This window comes from Daphnia carinata, chromosome 1 (genome assembly GCF_022539665.2).
Source record: "Daphnia carinata strain CSIRO-1 chromosome 1, CSIRO_AGI_Dcar_HiC_V3, whole genome shotgun sequence".
NCBI lineage: Eukaryota > Metazoa > Arthropoda > Branchiopoda > Diplostraca > Daphniidae > Daphnia > Daphnia carinata.
In genome coordinates, this window is record NC_081331.1 from 1,468,135 (window position 1) to 1,484,037 (window position 15,903).

Consider the following 15,903-nt stretch of genomic DNA (forward strand, 5'->3'; position numbering starts at 1 on the left):
TACTTCCACCACTTTAGCTTATTTGGAGAGCGCGCATCATTTTAAAATGGTTTTCGTGTGTTGGCTACAACTTCTGGTGGCCCACACGAAACCCAATTCCTCCCCAGCCAACCCCGGCGGTTACGTGAAAAAAAAAACTACGGGGTGAAATAGCTTACATCAAGCATCCATCCCTAACACATTTGTCCTAGTAACCTAGTTTGTTTTTTAATGCGTTAATTTTGTCGGCTTAGCTTTTTTTTCTGAATACATCTTCATCCTTGAATAGTTGAAGAGTATACAAAGGCCTTATCTTCCTTTAAATGGGCACGATATCTTTAGTTTTTCTGTCGCGTCATCAGAATTGAATGTTCTTGTCCTTTTGTAATTCCAATGTCCCATTTTCTTCGAAAGAAAGAGACGAAATAAAGTGCATCATGCAATTCAATGCTTGCGGTCGTCATCGAAGGTAAAACGATAATAAGATAAAACGAAGAGTACTGTCATTAGCCTTTATGTCGATGTGAAAATGAGTGTCATGTTATCGTCATAACTAAATTTAAACGTTTAAAAGACTCATCGGCAACCACTTTCACCGAGTGGTCTCAGCTATTCAAATAAAATGCATGCGTACATGGTGTCTAAAGGACGTGTACGCACAAAAGCCTTTGTTCTTTGATGCACATATTCATGTGCAATGTTAAAATAATTCTATTGAGAGGAAAATCTTCTCCCCATTTTTTTTTGAGAACTACCCAAATTAGTTTCCCTTTTCGTTTGTAATCGAATTGATTTTCATTTTCTCTCCTTGGAATTCGACGGAGTGGATCAAATTGCTTACCAAAATATCCGAACGCTACGTTGGAATTCGGTATGACCAAACCGTGGTTTTTCCGATTAGGAAAGAATACAACAATCCATTCCAAGGCAAACGGAAATCTGACGCGTATCCTTATTTCTGTAAGCTTTTGAGCATCTCAATGGTAAAATGTAAATTTGTATAAGTTTAGGGAAATCCCCGCCCTTGACACGCTTTTCACTGCTTTCACTCCAAGCACTTTACTAGGAAAAGGTGCCCTATCATAAAATACTATAGAGAATAAACAAAGAAACGAAGAAAACCGGTTTTCAGATGGAATTCTTCTACGGTTGGCTCCAGGATTGAAGAAGACCTTCGTTTTGATTAGGCTGGAAGGCATTTTGCTGACTATCTCTACGTACCACTGTATAAAATAACTACATATGTCTGCAACTCATGACGCTCAAGCAAAAATGGAAGGCTATTCAAAATGTTTATTGTCTCCGCTAATTAACTTTTAATAATCTCGTTTCTCTCAACACATCTTTTATAGGCCCCACAACTTCTTTACTGCAGTTTAAGCACAAATGAATTACGTATTGCGTCTTCTAAGAACATTTCCTTTCTTCAGAAAAACAAATAGACACAGATTTTAAAAAAAGGTATAGTCATATTCTAAATAGTAAAAATTTGTTGTGGCCAAACCTTTTATGGAATGGCGGATCACGAAAACAAGATGACCATTGATAAGAAGAATAAGCATTTCCCTTCTTCTTTGCGAGAATTACCTTGACCTGATAAAACACGGGATTTATGTAAACATACGTCTAGCGACTGGAGAGAACACACGGTCGGGTTTGAACAGCTTCATACGAGTCCCTAGTAGAAACATTTCCAGAAGGTGGTGGGCTTCGTATTGGATGATAATTTTTTTTTTATTGACGTTGGTGGACGCTACAAAACTTAGGCGCATTCATGTAAATTTTTGTGTCTGAAATGTGATTCGAAACACTGTGCTAGAATATATATACGGCCCTGGTTATCGATCCAGACAAACGCAGAAAGCATGTTGAGAATAACTGTCTCAGCGCTTTCTCTTACAAGACCGGTGTAGAAAGTTTAATGCGCAGGTTTTCTAACGTTGTTCTATTTTTCCACAAGCACGCATGAACACACGACTTTTTATGGAAATAAAACCTTAAAAAAACTCTAATTCATAAGAAAACTTTTGTTTTTAATGGCCTACGGAATATAGGGATTCTTAACGAATTTATTAATTGAGCCAAAGTTTAAACCTTTCCCTTTTTCTATTTCCCGGCAAACAACATGCAAAGACACAAACGAAAGTGTAAGCGTAACAGTAGAGCAAATCTACGAGCCTTCCGAAACTGGTAGGGAACAGTGCTGAGTATTCGACGAACGGCGCAGCCAGCAGGTTTCTTCTAAATATAGCTCTATATAGATCTCCTCCATATAGTTTTTTCTAATTAGAAAATAACAAAGGCTCCAACACAAATATGAATAAGGTCACAGATATTTGATTCGTTTTTTTTTTTACTTTGTCAAACTGCGGTTATCATATGCGTCTCTATCGCTTTAAAGTCAAACGTTTTTAGGACTTCAAAAATGCAGAGCGACCGAAATTTCTCAAGCTCCTAACGGCGAGTAAGGAACACGAAAAGAAAATCAGACGCAATAGCAGTCGGATGGTGTACAATCTAAAAATGAATTTAATAAAAAAGTGTGAGCGATTATTGTTTCAATTGTTCATTATCACAACTCGTCAAATACCTCTGCAGATTGCTTCTGGCAAGGGGTAAGGTGCTAGGATCGTCTTTAAGAACAAAACGACGGGCTCCAAGAATGAAAGTTTCAAAATAGCTTTGCCATTCTATCTCGCGGACATCGATGTAGAAAGTTTTTCTGTCCTCCGCCGACATCTCGTTAAGCAAGCGAATGGGGTTGTTGCTGATGAATCGCCATTGATGTGTTGTAAAGAATTCCAAACACGAGAAAGCCTTGTTTGCTTTGGCATAAAGCCGTACCTGCACGGCGGCAAATCAAACAGAAAACGAAAGAAAAAGGTGAAATTTCTATTTCTGAAAAGACACAGTTGTTGATTGTATACCCATCGAGCGCGTTTGCCAGTCATGGAGCTGTATAAATCGAATAGGTGGGCGGGTATCGTGTGGAACACAGCTTCGTTTACTTTGAGCCACAGGTCGTTTATTGTGAAATAAGCGCTAGGATACCACATCATATCCTTCGTAGGAAACTTCAACCACGAATCCAAAGACCAACGCTGAAGAAGACCCCAAGTGAGTGGGTTTTGATGCCCAGTGGTACAGCTGTAGACGGTGACGTTGTTTGGCCTGTTTTGCGATGAACATGTCAATTAATGTTTGATCTAGACGTGGGAATGATGTTTACCTTCGTGTGGCTGTGTGCCAAGCGGCGGCAATCATAAGATTGATTGGGTAGTCAACTGGAATTATGTCGCTGACCAAGTCCGCGTTAATTTTCATGACGCGAAAGAATCCTTTTCCAACGGCAGCGATCGTTCCTACATACAACTCGTTTGTCAGTCTAATAGATTATTTACAAAGCACGTGTCAGTAAATCTTTTTTTTACCTGTAGCTCCATTCATATTGTCAACCCAACCGGGAATGGGTTCTTTCAACGCTGCTGTCACGATTGATGGCCGCACTATTGTCAAAGGAACGCTTCCGCATTGCTGTTCGAGCAGTTGCTCGGCTAACGCTTTTGTGTATGTATATGTGTTTGGACATTTTCCGAGCAATCTGAAGTAAATTGTTGTTATGTTAACTAATTTCTTCTCTAAACAAATCCCAGCTGCAACAAGCTCTTACTCTTTCGCAATGTTTTTCACCACACTCTCTTCGAGACAGTCTAATAGTTCAATCAGTTTTACTGGATTAATTTTGGAATGATAAACCTCTTCCCTCATTTCTTCTCGATCAAGATTGTTGAAAGCAGTCGATACATGCACGAAAGCCTGTAATGTAATCAAGTTTTACTAGTTAGTGGCATATAAAGGATGAATTGGCAAGCTACAAAATAAGCCAACCTCAAGGCGTTTCATTTGTCGGCAGATTTCAAGTAACTGCATCGGTCCTTTAACGTTCATTTCAAGTGCTGCTTTGAGTTCTTCGTCGAATTTGATGGTGGCGGCCGAATTGAAAACAACAGACACGTTTTCCGTCAATAGTCGCAAATCTGATGGCGAGAGTCCGTACCCAGTAAAGGTAACGTCACCTTTCACGGCAGTAACTTTGGTCATAACATTTGGCTGCTGCCTCCTGACTTCATCAAATATCTACAATTAAAAAATGGATCGTTCGTTTAATTGTGAATTTGCTATTTGGTTGTAAAAAATCAGTGATACCTGGTTATTAATCAGTTCTTGTAGGCGGTACTCAACACTTTGGCCTTTCGATGGTCTCATCAACAGGTAAATACGCTCAATACCAGGACACGATCTTAAAAGCTTCTCCACTAGCACTTTCCCCATGAAACCAGTTGCACCAGTAATGAAAACAGAGCGACCTTTGTAGAATTCTACGATACTGGAATGCTCCATTTTTTTAACTTAATGTTGTGTTCTTTTCTTGATGAATTCGAACTTAAACGACACGATTTTTTCCCCCTGTCAATAAGACATTTGAGTTTTTGGTCTTTTAAAACTGACTCTGCAATGTTTAACGTAAAAATGTAACTGCACGGAGCGACAAAGCAACTGACTTATCCACAGAAATGAGGCCGATGTATGGATGGGTAAGGACAGAGGGCGAGAAACAGGACCGCTTCCCTAAGTAAGCTGCCGTGAATTGAAGACTACAGCTTTCGCCTTTCGCCTTATATATTTCTTCATGTTTTCTAACCTGTTGCTCAATGTCCATGCATGCCCCGAATAGAGGCAGTCCTAGTCCGACTAAATCTCTGTACAGTATTTTAGGGGGCACGCATGTCTGGCGCATGTTGGTTTTATGACGGTGATATCTATTGGTGTTTCCCCTTTTTTTTTTCTTTCTAGAAAAATCAAATAAAAACCTCGAGGGGTACGGCTGGAAATCGGGGCGGAGTACGCAGCCGAAGTGAAAGTATCTTTTTTTTCTCTCTCGTTGTTTGTAGACACGGCCAAGGTGTTGGTGTCAAGGCTCAAGGTAAGTTTTTCTTTCTTTGGCCACCTACTCGCTAAACCGCCGAATCATCAACAAATTTTTTTTGTAATATATACAAACTGGTTATATATGAAAATCATTTTTCCTCAGCCGTTATTAAGCTACGAGGCGTGAATCAAAACAGCCGCGGTCGACGCAGAAAACAATCATTCACTCAGTAAAAGTTCAGTCACGTCAGTGCCGGTCAGTGCGTTGCACGAACATCAAGCTGTAGAAGAATTACGTAATGCCAATCGATCTTTTTGATTCTATGACAGGACAACGAACCAACAGCAAAAAAGGCTTCTGTTTCTGTTTTTTTTTTTTTAAATGACCCAACAGCCCCAATTCCCTAAATGTGTGGGAAAAAACGGTAAATAAATAATGCATGGCACATGTAATAGCCTATACTGTGGCCAAAATGGGCGGATGAGGCTTCTAAAAACGTGGCCCACGGGCAAGAATCTCTCTTTCAAAGTTTTCCTTTACGACGACGACAAAGCAATCTGTGGTGGAGACTTGTTGCTGTGTTATTAAATTCTGTAAGTGTCGTCCGGTTACGAACGTTGCAGCAACTAGTCATGTCTCTGATTTGTCTTCGCGGCCTCATATTATTCGCAACAAAACTTTCAATGTGATTTATTACGTCGTCGGGGAATAAGGGGAGAGAAAGTTTGCACCTCGGGAAGAGGATTTCTAAACGAATTCTAATGTAACTCTTCGTCAGCAAGTTTCCGTAGTAAACGTCTAGGTGTAAAACATTCTCCCGCATACCCAAAAATGACGCACTAAAGCCCTGAGATGACATCATAGGAAAACACTTCACGATAGGTACGGTGAAAGTCAACGTTAAGATTTTCTTTGATAGCAGTGAAAGGTAATACATACAGGATGTTCTACTAAATTCAGCTGCTTATGGCTTATTCGGGATTTCCCTGTTATTACCCCCTCCCCCCCCCCCCAAAAAAAAGGTCGATGCCTGTCACAAAAGAGGCCTGTTATACGTTATATAATCCTGCTTTATTTCGGTTGAAGTTGCTAGGAGGGTTTCCAAATATTTGAGTGTTAGCGACCCCTCCTTCAAAAAGTTCAACGACTCTACCTGAACAGCTATCGGTCTCGATAAGAAAGTCACACAAGCCTATTATTGACCCGAATCCTCGTTTGACGATAACAAGCTTTCTTTCTTACTTTGACAAGTACTCCGTGAATAGGTCCTACTTTCCGAAATCCATTAACAAACAGCTGCAAGTCTTGAAGTGAACCCGTGTTTGACCAACAAAGTGAACCGTAGGCAAGATTGGATAGTAGGTCTAATATTTGAAAAGCTCGAAGTCGTCGTCAACATTCTAGAGACAAACTAGACAAACTGAACTGAAGTTTTCTACAGTTCTAAAGCGCTATGGAAGTGCGCGTGCGCCAACAGCTCTGGTGCATTGCTAGCCAAAACTTCCCACACCTTAATTCAATCAATCAAGGGTTGACTAAATATTTTCTATGCTTATTATTGCATCCAGTATGTTTGTCTACTCTGGTTATTAATACCAACACAATATCAATAGAAAAATAAACAAACAGTACGCCAGGCAAAACTTGATTGATAAGAACGTAATCATTTATTATTTAAAAAAGGTTTGGCATCGCTCTATTCAGCACTTTTTGAGAATTAACCATAACGATTGTAAGAGAGACAGTGATGAAAGCGACATTCCCCAACATTTTACCCCATAGCTCCATAACAAAATAATCTCCCAAATGAAAATCAAATAAAAGATAAGGCTGCACAATAGAACGTTGAAACGTCCATCATAACTTCGCGAAGTAATAAATTTTATTGGTCAAATGGTTTATTCACCTACTTTCTTTTTCTTCTTCCGTTGTAGTGACTTTTGCTTTTTCCTGCCGTGATGAGTAATTTCACTAAACTCCCATTGCTGGCTACGTGTAGGTAAGCTCCATGCAGCGACTCGAGGGGCAAAGTCTGCGGCCTCTCTACCTTGAGCCCGCAAAACGTTACTTGTGCGATCGTTTAACAAGCCCCATTGTCCACCAGGACTTAACACAATATTATCATCGGTATCCTTTTCATGTAAAGGAACCTCGTCGGTTGCTATCAAATTCGTAGACATGTGCGTCTCTTGGTTAGCATGCGCTAATTGAGCTTCTTTAACTTCCTCGGTATCAGCCTTGTCAGCACTTTCTGTTTCTTTGCATGGAGTGCCTGCGTTTCCTGGCTCCTCTATCTCCATATCCCAGCTTTCAGGGACATTGTCATCGTCATCCACTTTTGTAGCGACGGCTGGCTCAGATAGCAATTTCGCTTTAGGAAACAATGGATCGTATACGGGGAAAGCGGTCTCCAATGCCCGGTGGAAGTCGGTTTTCGGTTTTGGAGTTGGCCAGACGATGTATTTCTATGTAAAAATGTGAATCCCGCGTCTCGCTGATCTGCTGTTTTTTTTTTTAAGTTTTACACGAAAGACAAATTACCTGAATGAAATCATACTGTTTGTCGTAATAGCGGGAGAAAATATGTTCGTTTTTCACGCAGTGCATTGCGTACCAAGAATGCATCAGGAGTTTTGGAAAACGACTGGTCCAATAGTCACAATATTCTTCTGGATTTCGACCCATAACTCTTCGGACTTCTTCGGATACTTCGCGGTAATGGTTTTTCTATAAGAATTTCGAAAGTCATGGCATAACTATGTAATTCTACTCTCTTACAAAGTATTTTAACTACCTTATTTCGCAAAGCTCGCAACAGGTCTCTGACTGACCTCCCTTGATAGGTACGATGCCTCCGCAGATCTTCCATGACAACATCTTCTAAATGGGTTCTCCAGCTACCGCGTACTACGTCATGGGCTGCTCGTTCTAAACTTTGCAGAACGGCACTCTCGGTTGAGTCTTTCTCTACCCTATCTGAAACATCTTGGAAAAATGCCAAAACTTTCTCTTTTGCCCAGAAGATCGGGTGCTTTAAAATTGCGCGAGCCGGAGGGCGCTCTAACGGGTCAATGCTCAGCATTTTTTCAATAAGGGTATGTGCGGAGACGTTATATAGCAGAACACTAAGATCATACTCGCCAGCAAGGATGTTTGCTTGCCTTCGAAGTACGTCGCCAAAAGGATGTTGACCTGTCAAAAGAATTAAAGACTATATCGTTAGGTAAATCGAGTTGAACTACAGCGGCAGGGCACAAACCTTTGGACAAAACGTAGAAATAGACTAAACCCAAGGAGAAAATGTCGACAGCACAGGTAGTTCGTTTAGCATTTTCATCTAGCATCATTTCTGGCGCGATCCATCCTTCCGTGCCGGCCACACCAGAACGTCTTGAGAAAGACATTCTGCCGATTTTCAGTTTTTTGCACAAACCAAAATCGGAAATCATGGCCCTGATTTCTCCTTTGGCGTTGGGGGTAGATATCAGAACGTTTGGGGGCTAGAAAACGGAGGAAGTTGGCTAATCATAACACTAAGGTGGCACATGTGAAGATTACAACCTTGATGTCTCTATGAACGATATCAAGAGAATGCAAGTGTGCCAATCCGGCCGTCGCATGTCGGAGGATAGTAACCCCATCAATTGGTATAGAAGCATAGCGTCCTTCTACGTAGTCTTGCAACGTGGCTTCGCACAATTCCAGCGCTATGTACCTATAACGCGTTCGCAGTACAGTGTGAAATGAAAGTCTACAAATAAATACTTTCCACAAAGACACTCTTACTTGAATTGCCTATCTTGTTCAGTACAAAAATAACGGATAACGTTGGGATGGGCGTCTGACTCACGAAGAAGAGCAACCTCACGATCCGCTACCATGAAACATTCAGGTAACAATCGCTTGACTGCTACATCACGACTGTCGTAGAGCCCTTTGTACACGAAAGTTCCATCGCAGCCCTTTCCTAAGATCTCGACCGGGTTGAATAACATCTTTCCAACCTGCAGAAATAAAAGGGTTAATATCCAATTCAACTATTTGAGAAAATACAATCGATTTCACCACACCTGAACAAAGCCATTTTTCAGTTCCACTGCTGTAGAAAATTGAATGTTCTCCTGTTTTGGGCTGAATGAGGCGTCTCGTTGATTTTCTTTTTCAAAGGATTTCCAGACGCTTCCTTTAAACACGCCAAGAGAAAATGCAAATACGACAAGGATAGGAGCAAATGCTGCAAGTCCGTATAGAACACTAAATCCAAATAGACTGGAGAACGCCATATTGTCAACTGTTTCTCCGTCAAGGCGCTTCTCATCAGTAGGATCTGGATCACCTTTCGCGTGGTCTTCTTCCGCTATCTGCAGTGCAGCATTCAAACGTCCAGATTCTGGAACTTTGTAATGTCCTATTTTTAAAAAAATGGCAACATGTAAGCCTAAATTTCAGGCTCTTTGCGTGTGTGTCAGAAGGCATTGTACCGAAAAGCGTTAAGGGTGGTTTGGCGTTGTTGAATGTGTTGTCGTGATCTGCCCAACCGATTTTCATTTCAGATGGCAATCGGAGATTGACACTTATAGGACTCTTGACTGTAGATGAGGTTGATGTTTCGGTCGCGTCGGTGGACCGATCTGGTCCCTCTAGGAGAAGTCGTCCAGTTTGTGAAGCGACAAACGTGGTGCGGTCGTCTACTAGTGATGGAAAGGCATACAAGCCATGTTTATATTGCCCAATATATAAGGCCTGGCTGTTAAAAATTAAAAAAAAAATTATGCTAAATGCAATATAATCCTTCAAGAAACCTTCATTTTTTTTTAAATCTTACAAAAGTTTGGTGTCCCCGGTAATTCTTCGATCCTGTTCTGACGTTTCTCTGAGCTTCGATGCAAGGTTTTTTAAGGTGTCGGTCGAGAGACTGGTAAAAGGTATCGGCATGAGCCCAATACTATCATACGGGTTTGAAATGTCATGAATTAAGCTATACATTCCTACTATTGGGCTATTAAAGTCGTTTTGCCAAAGCAAGTCCCCAGAGTGTCTGTCTAGAGTAAGAATTTTTCCTGTTGAGCTGGTGGTAAAATGAGCCAAATCATATTCCTGGGGATCTTGTTGTCCAAGAGTTGATGATGTGTAATCAAAGTATGTTACATTCCAGTGTCTTTCCCTAGTCCTACTGTCTAATAAAATCAAAGAATACTCTGTTCTTCCTATAAAAATGGAAGGCCCCAAGGGTTTATTGCGAGGACAAGCAGCTTCTAAGCCCTGAAAACTTAAAACTTCCTGTTTTTCTCCAGTAAGTGGATCAATCACAAACCATGTGTCTAACTTTTTCCCCATATACAACATTCCATCACTACTTTGAGATGGACTAGCTGAAACAAGTTCTGGAATGGTAAATGGTAACTTTGTTAAGGCTTCAGTGCCACTATTTCCCAACATATAAAGGGAGCCATCTTTTGGATCAGGTAACAGATTAAATGTTTTCGAGAGTTCTTTAGAGAGCTTGATGACAGGTTCATCTTCCAACATCCACTTCACAATTCCAGTTCGTTTGTTAATGGCTATTAGGTTCCCTTCCAATGTTGACACTAACACCAAAAGATCGTCTCGTATAAACTTTGATCCTAAAACTTCTCGTGATGTATCTATGGGATCTTCATCTAAGAGCCGTGCACTTTGGTTCTCACAACCCACTTGGTAATGGTGGTAAACAATGAACGAAACGAACCAAAACAATTTCCAACGAGCCATATCTTTGTTGTGTATTCGGACATGGATCACTACACCCGATCACGAATCTGTTTACCAATCTTGATTGCCAGGACCAATAAACTTGCGCAAAATGGCTACACGCTACAGTAACAGAGAGCGACAACTTAACTATTAATGTGCTTCTACGTGTTGTCAGTCATGTCGTCATTTAATTGGGTAATGTTTTGGGTCTAAGCCATCTAGCGGTCAATAATTCCTCTAAAAGAAAAGAAAATTGTGTCGATATTCCCGTGAATGTGGCGCTTTCTATGGGGAAAAGTTTCGAAAAAAAGTTAGTCGAAATCCGGTTGGCCATTGGCACAAAGGTATAGAGTTTTCATAGAATTCCTATCGAAACACTATATTGGGAAATGAACCATAGAGCCGAAACCGTGAGCGTATGGTTCTGGATTCGCTTCCGCCGTGGCATATTCCATTCTCCAGACATACGCCAAATGTCAATCGAACTGCCGTTACAAGCGCTAGTGCGCTAGTGCGACAAACGATGCGACTAAAGACTTGGAGAAAAACTTCAGCTTTTATGTTTTCTCTAGAGATTTTGTATCCTAAGAAGGAATACCTGGTGGTTTAACATAACCTGACCATCGTGGGTCCTTGAGACTTTTTTTTTCACAAAAAAAGAAGTTCCACGAAGGTCAATAAACGGTAGATCAACCCTTAGATTAACCATGAGCCTTAGGCTGACCAGATTTTCAGTTAAAATTTTCACCTCATCTAGAAAGACGGCCCAACATCATATCGTTTTCACAGGAACATACATAGACATCACGTGAGTCTAGGAATCGGAAGGCTTGAAGGCCACAAAGTGTCGCCGTGGAATCCGCACCAAAGTTGCAACCGTCCAATTGTTTAACGTCGTTCTCATGATTTAGTACTTCTGTGGGTTCTATGAGCTCATAGCTCTAGCGAAACACAGTTAAAGAGCTTGTGCATCAAGCGTTAAGAAATCAGATCCTTAAACTGGGATGGAAATTGCACGTTTTAGCTTGCGCATTTTATTTCTATGCAAATGCCAAATACAAGCCATAGAAAAGGGCTGTCGTTCGTCCCCAACCTCCAATATCTTTTACCTGTGTAGTTGTATATCTTTTTTTCCTTTCTTTCCCTTTTCTTCTGTTTTGACGGTGGTGCATAAGAAAATGGTCACTCTTCCCTCGCATATGACACCGCAGGGTTCGTATTGCTTATTCCAGCATTTTTCCAAGTTACATTAGAAGTGAAATTTTACCATTGTGGTTCGTCCATAATGCCCTTTTTCTGGTTATATCTAGTTGCTCTGATGCGGTAACGGAAACTTCTACTAACAACTAATAAAAATACACATGTGTACTATACAGTATATATATAACAGAAGGCGTGTAATCCTAGTAGGGTGTTACGTGCCCTTCAAACTTCGTCTAGAAAACGTCTTGGAACTTAATTGGCTAGGATAGAATTGGTTGAATGCCGACGGCTACCTGACACCGCCCCCCTCGTCGTCTCCACCGATTCCTTCGCTGTGCTCGACTTTTTCAATTCAGTGCAATTCATTCAGCGGTACGGCTGTTATCTCTCTGTTCCTACACGACTACAATGTGTTCGTGATCTACCGTTGTGTCTACAATACATTCGGTGCTGGAAAAAGGAAAGGATTATTTTTATACGCAGGTAGATTTCTAAACTTTTCTGTGCTTCATCGCGTGCGTGGTATCAAAGTTTTGTATTTGCCGCTTGACAGGACAACCAACGGTTTGTTTCCGCCATGTAGTCGTTCGATAAAGGAATATTTCCCTTTGCCTTTTCTTTTACACGTTTTTTGCACTAAATTTCTGTTGAGATTTAATGGTTTCGTACCTTATTGTGGAAATTGCAGGCGTTTTATTGATAACTTCTTTTTGAGGAAAAATTTTGGTTAGTAGCCGAAAAAATGGATGGCTTACAAATCAATAGTTTTCTAGTATTTATTTTTAGAAAAGCCATGGAAAGCCAGTTGGTTAGGCGAAACTAAATATAGTTAAGGTCATAACGTTGAGAAGAAAGCGATCATTCAACTGTGAGAAGGCGTAAACACGGGCCCGAACAGTTTTGCGTAGAACAGGTACTTCGGGATCAAGTACGGAGAAAGCAAAAATTTGTGGAAATTTCAATGGGCGTAGCATTTACGGAAAAGAGCCATTGTGTTCAGTGCAAGTCACGGCGATGTTTTTGTAATCATTTTGAATCACTAAAACGTTGAAAAGCATTGAGTGTAACGTCGCAGTTCTGGCGTCATCTTGCATGATTACGTTCGTGTAAGGAAGGGTAACTCCCTTTAAAACCCCGTAAAGCGCCTTACCGGCAAGACCACATCCGTATATTCCAGGCATGTTGTACCTGGGGGAAAAAAGTCCCCTATTCTTTCACAATATTACCTAAAAAAAATTTATGAAAGGGCGTTTTTTCCCACTCCAATCATTTTAGTGTATGTTACCAGCTTATGAAATGTTGGAAATACAAATACCATACCTGCCTCTTAGAAAACCAGGATACAACTGGTGCGTTACATTTAGAAGACAGGGATTTTCCGGCTTTAGTTCACAGTTATCTCCAATAAAGTTTGGCAAGAAGTACCAAAAAAAGGTGGAACATCAAACACATATGTATGCATACCGAATTCAATTGAAAGTAAACTGCTTTCATCCCGTCTCTGACTTTACCACTACCATTTTGTAAACGAATTTTACACGTAGTCTTTCAGATGCATACTAACGATTCCACGCACGTCCAGAACCTCGTGAATTTAACGTGCGCCCTTTGACGCACGTTTTACGTCCGAATACGTAATTGAGCGGTGAAGTGTGTGCTTATCGTTGATACGTGCACAGCTGGCCGTTTTCGTAGATGGTTTATATTGTTTTTATTCTCTAGGTTTTACCAGATTCTAGTTGCAGTACCTTTTTGCCCTTTGGAGGTACGCAACGTACGTGCGCGAATATCCAAGTGTTCCAGCCAAAACAAAAACATTGGAATGGCCGAATCTAACATCGTCAAGTTTTACGAAGATCGCTCAATTTTTATCACGGGTGCAACAGGGTTTATGGGAAAAGTTCTTGTGGAAAAACTACTTCGATCATGTCCAGGTATCAACCGACTCTATATTTTGATGAGGCCATCCAAGGGCAAAGAAGTTACCGTTCGCCTAAAGGAGCTCATAAGCAACCAGGTAACGAAAACGATCTATCTAACTTTTCTTTATCTGTTAACGAATTGTCGTTTATAAAGAAGGATTCTACATTTTTGCTTTCATTGTGATGTAGTCCCGTAGGCGGTTAAATGAAAACGTTAATTTCATTACGATTTCCGTAAATAAGTTACGCAAGCTTACTTGCATTCGTAGTCTTGATGAAGCTAACAAACAGAAGTTTTAAACACAGTAATAACACATTTTAATTTGTAGGTGTTTGATTCACTTCGAAGAGAGCAATCCAATATGCTCGAAAAAATCGTGGCCGTAACAGGAGACGTGACTCGAGAAGGCTTTGGATTATCGCCATCTGATTTGAATTTGCTCATTGAAAATGTTTCCATAGTCTTTAATTTGGCCGCAACAGTAAGGTTTGACGAAGAGCTCAAGGATGCCCTTCAAATGAACGTCAAAGGCCCCAGGTACCTTCTCAATATTTGCCGCAAGATGAAACACCTAGAGGTACATAATCTACAACACCTGACTGCCTTATTATTTCCATATCAAATGGTCATTCTGTGGCTTGATTCACAATTTTCTAAAACCGTCATACTTGATGATTGCCCCCTAGGCTTTTGTCCACGTCTCGACGGCCTTCAGCGTCGTCGACCGACCAGAAATTGACGAAGTAATTTATCCATCTACGATGGATCCCGTCAAATTAGCCGAATTCATCGACGAGGCCGATGCTTCACTTCTTAATGGCATTACCAAAGAGTACGTATGACACCTCAGGTTAAAATTTTTCTCACATGCAAGAGATTACGATAAAATTTATCAAACAGACTTGTTGGCCCATATCCAAACACCTATACCTACACCAAAAAGTTAGCCGAACAAATTTTGGAAAAAGAATGTGGTACCGTTCCACTGGCAATAGTTCGACCGTCCATCGTCACTGCAGCTCTTAGAGAGCCGTTTCCTGGTTGGATAGATAACTTAAATGGTCCAACAGGATTGATTGCTGGTGGAGGAAAGGGATTTATTCGAGTATTTAAAGCTGAGAGCCCTGACCTTATAACTGACCTCATTCCCGTCGATTTGTCAATCAACCTTATGATTGCAGTAGCATGGCATACAGCCACGCATCGGTAAGAATCCGAGAGTTTAGTGTTAAGAAGGTTCGACACAATTTGACTGAACTCTTTACCTTGTATCTAAAAGACCAGCGAATTCATCAGTCTACTTTAGTTCAACCAGTTACGACAATCCTATTACTTTTGGCCAGTTTGAGACCTTTACTACGTTCGCCTGGAGAAAATATCCAACTAAAGATATGCTCTGGTATCCGGTACGTCTAATTATGTTTCGTGTACTTGTACTACGTGAATTCTTCTAAATCTTTGACATCTAGACATCGGAGATCACAAATAAGAACTGGTATTATCAGCTCAATGTTCTGCTCTATCATATTATGCCTGCCGTTTTAGTTGACTGTTATGCCAGATTTATGGGCCAGCGTGCAAACAGGGTAAGCAACGCACAATTCCTTAGACATGTTTCTTAAAATGAGCTTTACTTTCTTTAAATAGGTTCGCTTGTACAAAAAAGCTTTTCGCGCACTATCCGCCTTCGATTTTTTCTTTAGTAAACAGTGGAAATTCATAAGTAAGAACTCGGATGGAATTTGGTCAACATTGTCGGCGAAAGATCGCAAAATATTTTATTTTAATGTTCGTGAAATTAACTGGCTTGCGTACTTCGAAACCTACATTTTGGGAACTCGTCGATTTATTCTCAAAGATGACATCAGTACTCTACCAGAAGCAAAGAAAAATGTGACAAAGTATATTTACGAGTTCAATTTTTTAAGCGTTTGATGTGAATCTTAATTCTGAATATACTTTTAGGTTGTATTTACTACGGAACTGCGTACATATGGTCTTTTTTGCAGCTTCTATCCTGGGTTTTTCAGCTGTTTTCAATTTTTTCAAGTTCCTTCTGCGCGGGCGAACCATTGCAATAAGTGATTTGTAATACTGAATTCGTATACCAATAAACAGCTAAGTGCTAATAACAT

General features: G+C 40.6%; 3 protein-coding genes across 4 annotated transcripts; 1 reads left to right on the top strand and 2 right to left on the bottom strand.

Annotated features, from left to right (window-relative positions):
* Positions 1–2,030: 2,030 nt before the first annotated feature.
* Positions 2,031–4,637, bottom strand: LOC130692050 (putative fatty acyl-CoA reductase CG5065). The gene is made up of 8 exons (XM_057515119.2): positions 4,186–4,637; positions 3,868–4,116; positions 3,650–3,795; positions 3,411–3,580; positions 3,209–3,341; positions 2,907–3,150; positions 2,570–2,823; positions 2,031–2,496 (listed from the first exon to the last, which is right to left on the bottom strand). The coding sequence occupies exons 1-8, from the start codon at positions 4,378–4,380 to the stop codon at positions 2,391–2,393; spliced, it is 1,497 nt and encodes a 498-aa protein (XP_057371102.1). The 5' UTR covers positions 4,381–4,637; the 3' UTR covers positions 2,031–2,390.
* A 1,916-nt stretch (positions 4,638–6,553) lies between these two features.
* On the bottom strand, positions 6,554–10,823 carry LOC130692044 (serine/threonine-protein kinase/endoribonuclease IRE1-like). The gene is made up of 9 exons (XM_057515107.2): positions 9,735–10,823; positions 9,391–9,656; positions 8,980–9,317; positions 8,696–8,913; positions 8,471–8,624; positions 8,169–8,409; positions 7,704–8,101; positions 7,451–7,636; positions 6,554–7,374 (listed from the first exon to the last, which is right to left on the bottom strand). The coding sequence occupies exons 1-9, from the start codon at positions 10,658–10,660 to the stop codon at positions 6,808–6,810; spliced, it is 3,294 nt and encodes a 1,097-aa protein (XP_057371090.1). The 5' UTR covers positions 10,661–10,823; the 3' UTR covers positions 6,554–6,807.
* Positions 10,824–12,073: 1,250 nt separating this feature from the next.
* Positions 12,074–15,903, top strand: LOC130692049 (putative fatty acyl-CoA reductase CG5065). 2 transcript variants are annotated; one of them, XM_057515117.2, is made up of 9 exons: positions 12,074–12,328; positions 13,568–13,862; positions 14,097–14,345; positions 14,455–14,600; positions 14,669–14,974; positions 15,048–15,174; positions 15,238–15,354; positions 15,416–15,669; positions 15,734–15,903. In XM_057515117.2, the coding sequence occupies exons 2-9, from the start codon at positions 13,668–13,670 to the stop codon at positions 15,858–15,860; spliced, it is 1,521 nt and encodes a 506-aa protein (XP_057371100.1). In that variant the 5' UTR covers positions 12,074–12,328; positions 13,568–13,667; the 3' UTR covers positions 15,861–15,903. The 2 variants fall into 2 exon arrangements, with proteins under 2 accessions (XP_057371100.1, XP_057371101.1); XM_057515118.2 differs by having other exon boundaries at positions 13,611–13,862.

Bases quoted from the DNA above. Each gene is read 5' to 3' on its own strand.
- LOC130692050 (XM_057515119.2), bottom strand. From the start codon at position 4,380: ATGGAGCATTCCAGTATCGTAGAATTCTACAAAGGTCGCTCTGTTTTC. The intron at 3,796-3,867 runs GTTGGCTTATTT...ATTACATTACAG, and splicing joins GACAAATGAAACGCCTTGAG to GCTTTCGTGCATGTATCGAC. The intron at 2,824-2,906 runs GTATACAATCAA...GCCGCCGTGCAG, and splicing joins CTGGCAAACGCGCTCGATGG to GTACGGCTTTATGCCAAAGC.
- LOC130692044 (XM_057515107.2), bottom strand. From the start codon at position 10,660: ATGGCTCGTTGGAAATTGTTTTGGTTCGTTTCGTTCATTGTTTACCAC. The intron at 9,657-9,734 runs GTAAGATTTAAA...AATTTTTAACAG, and splicing joins ACCGGGGACACCAAACTTTT to CCAGGCCTTATATATTGGGC. The intron at 7,637-7,703 runs GTAGTTAAAATA...AAATTCTTATAG, and splicing joins TGCGAGCTTTGCGAAATAAG to AAAAACCATTACCGCGAAGT.
- LOC130692049 (XM_057515117.2), top strand. From the start codon at position 13,668: ATGGCCGAATCTAACATCGTCAAGTTTTACGAAGATCGCTCAATTTTT. The intron at 14,346-14,454 runs GTACATAATCTA...ATTGCCCCCTAG, and splicing joins GCAAGATGAAACACCTAGAG to GCTTTTGTCCACGTCTCGAC. The intron at 14,975-15,047 runs GTAAGAATCCGA...TGTATCTAAAAG, and splicing joins TGGCATACAGCCACGCATCG to ACCAGCGAATTCATCAGTCT.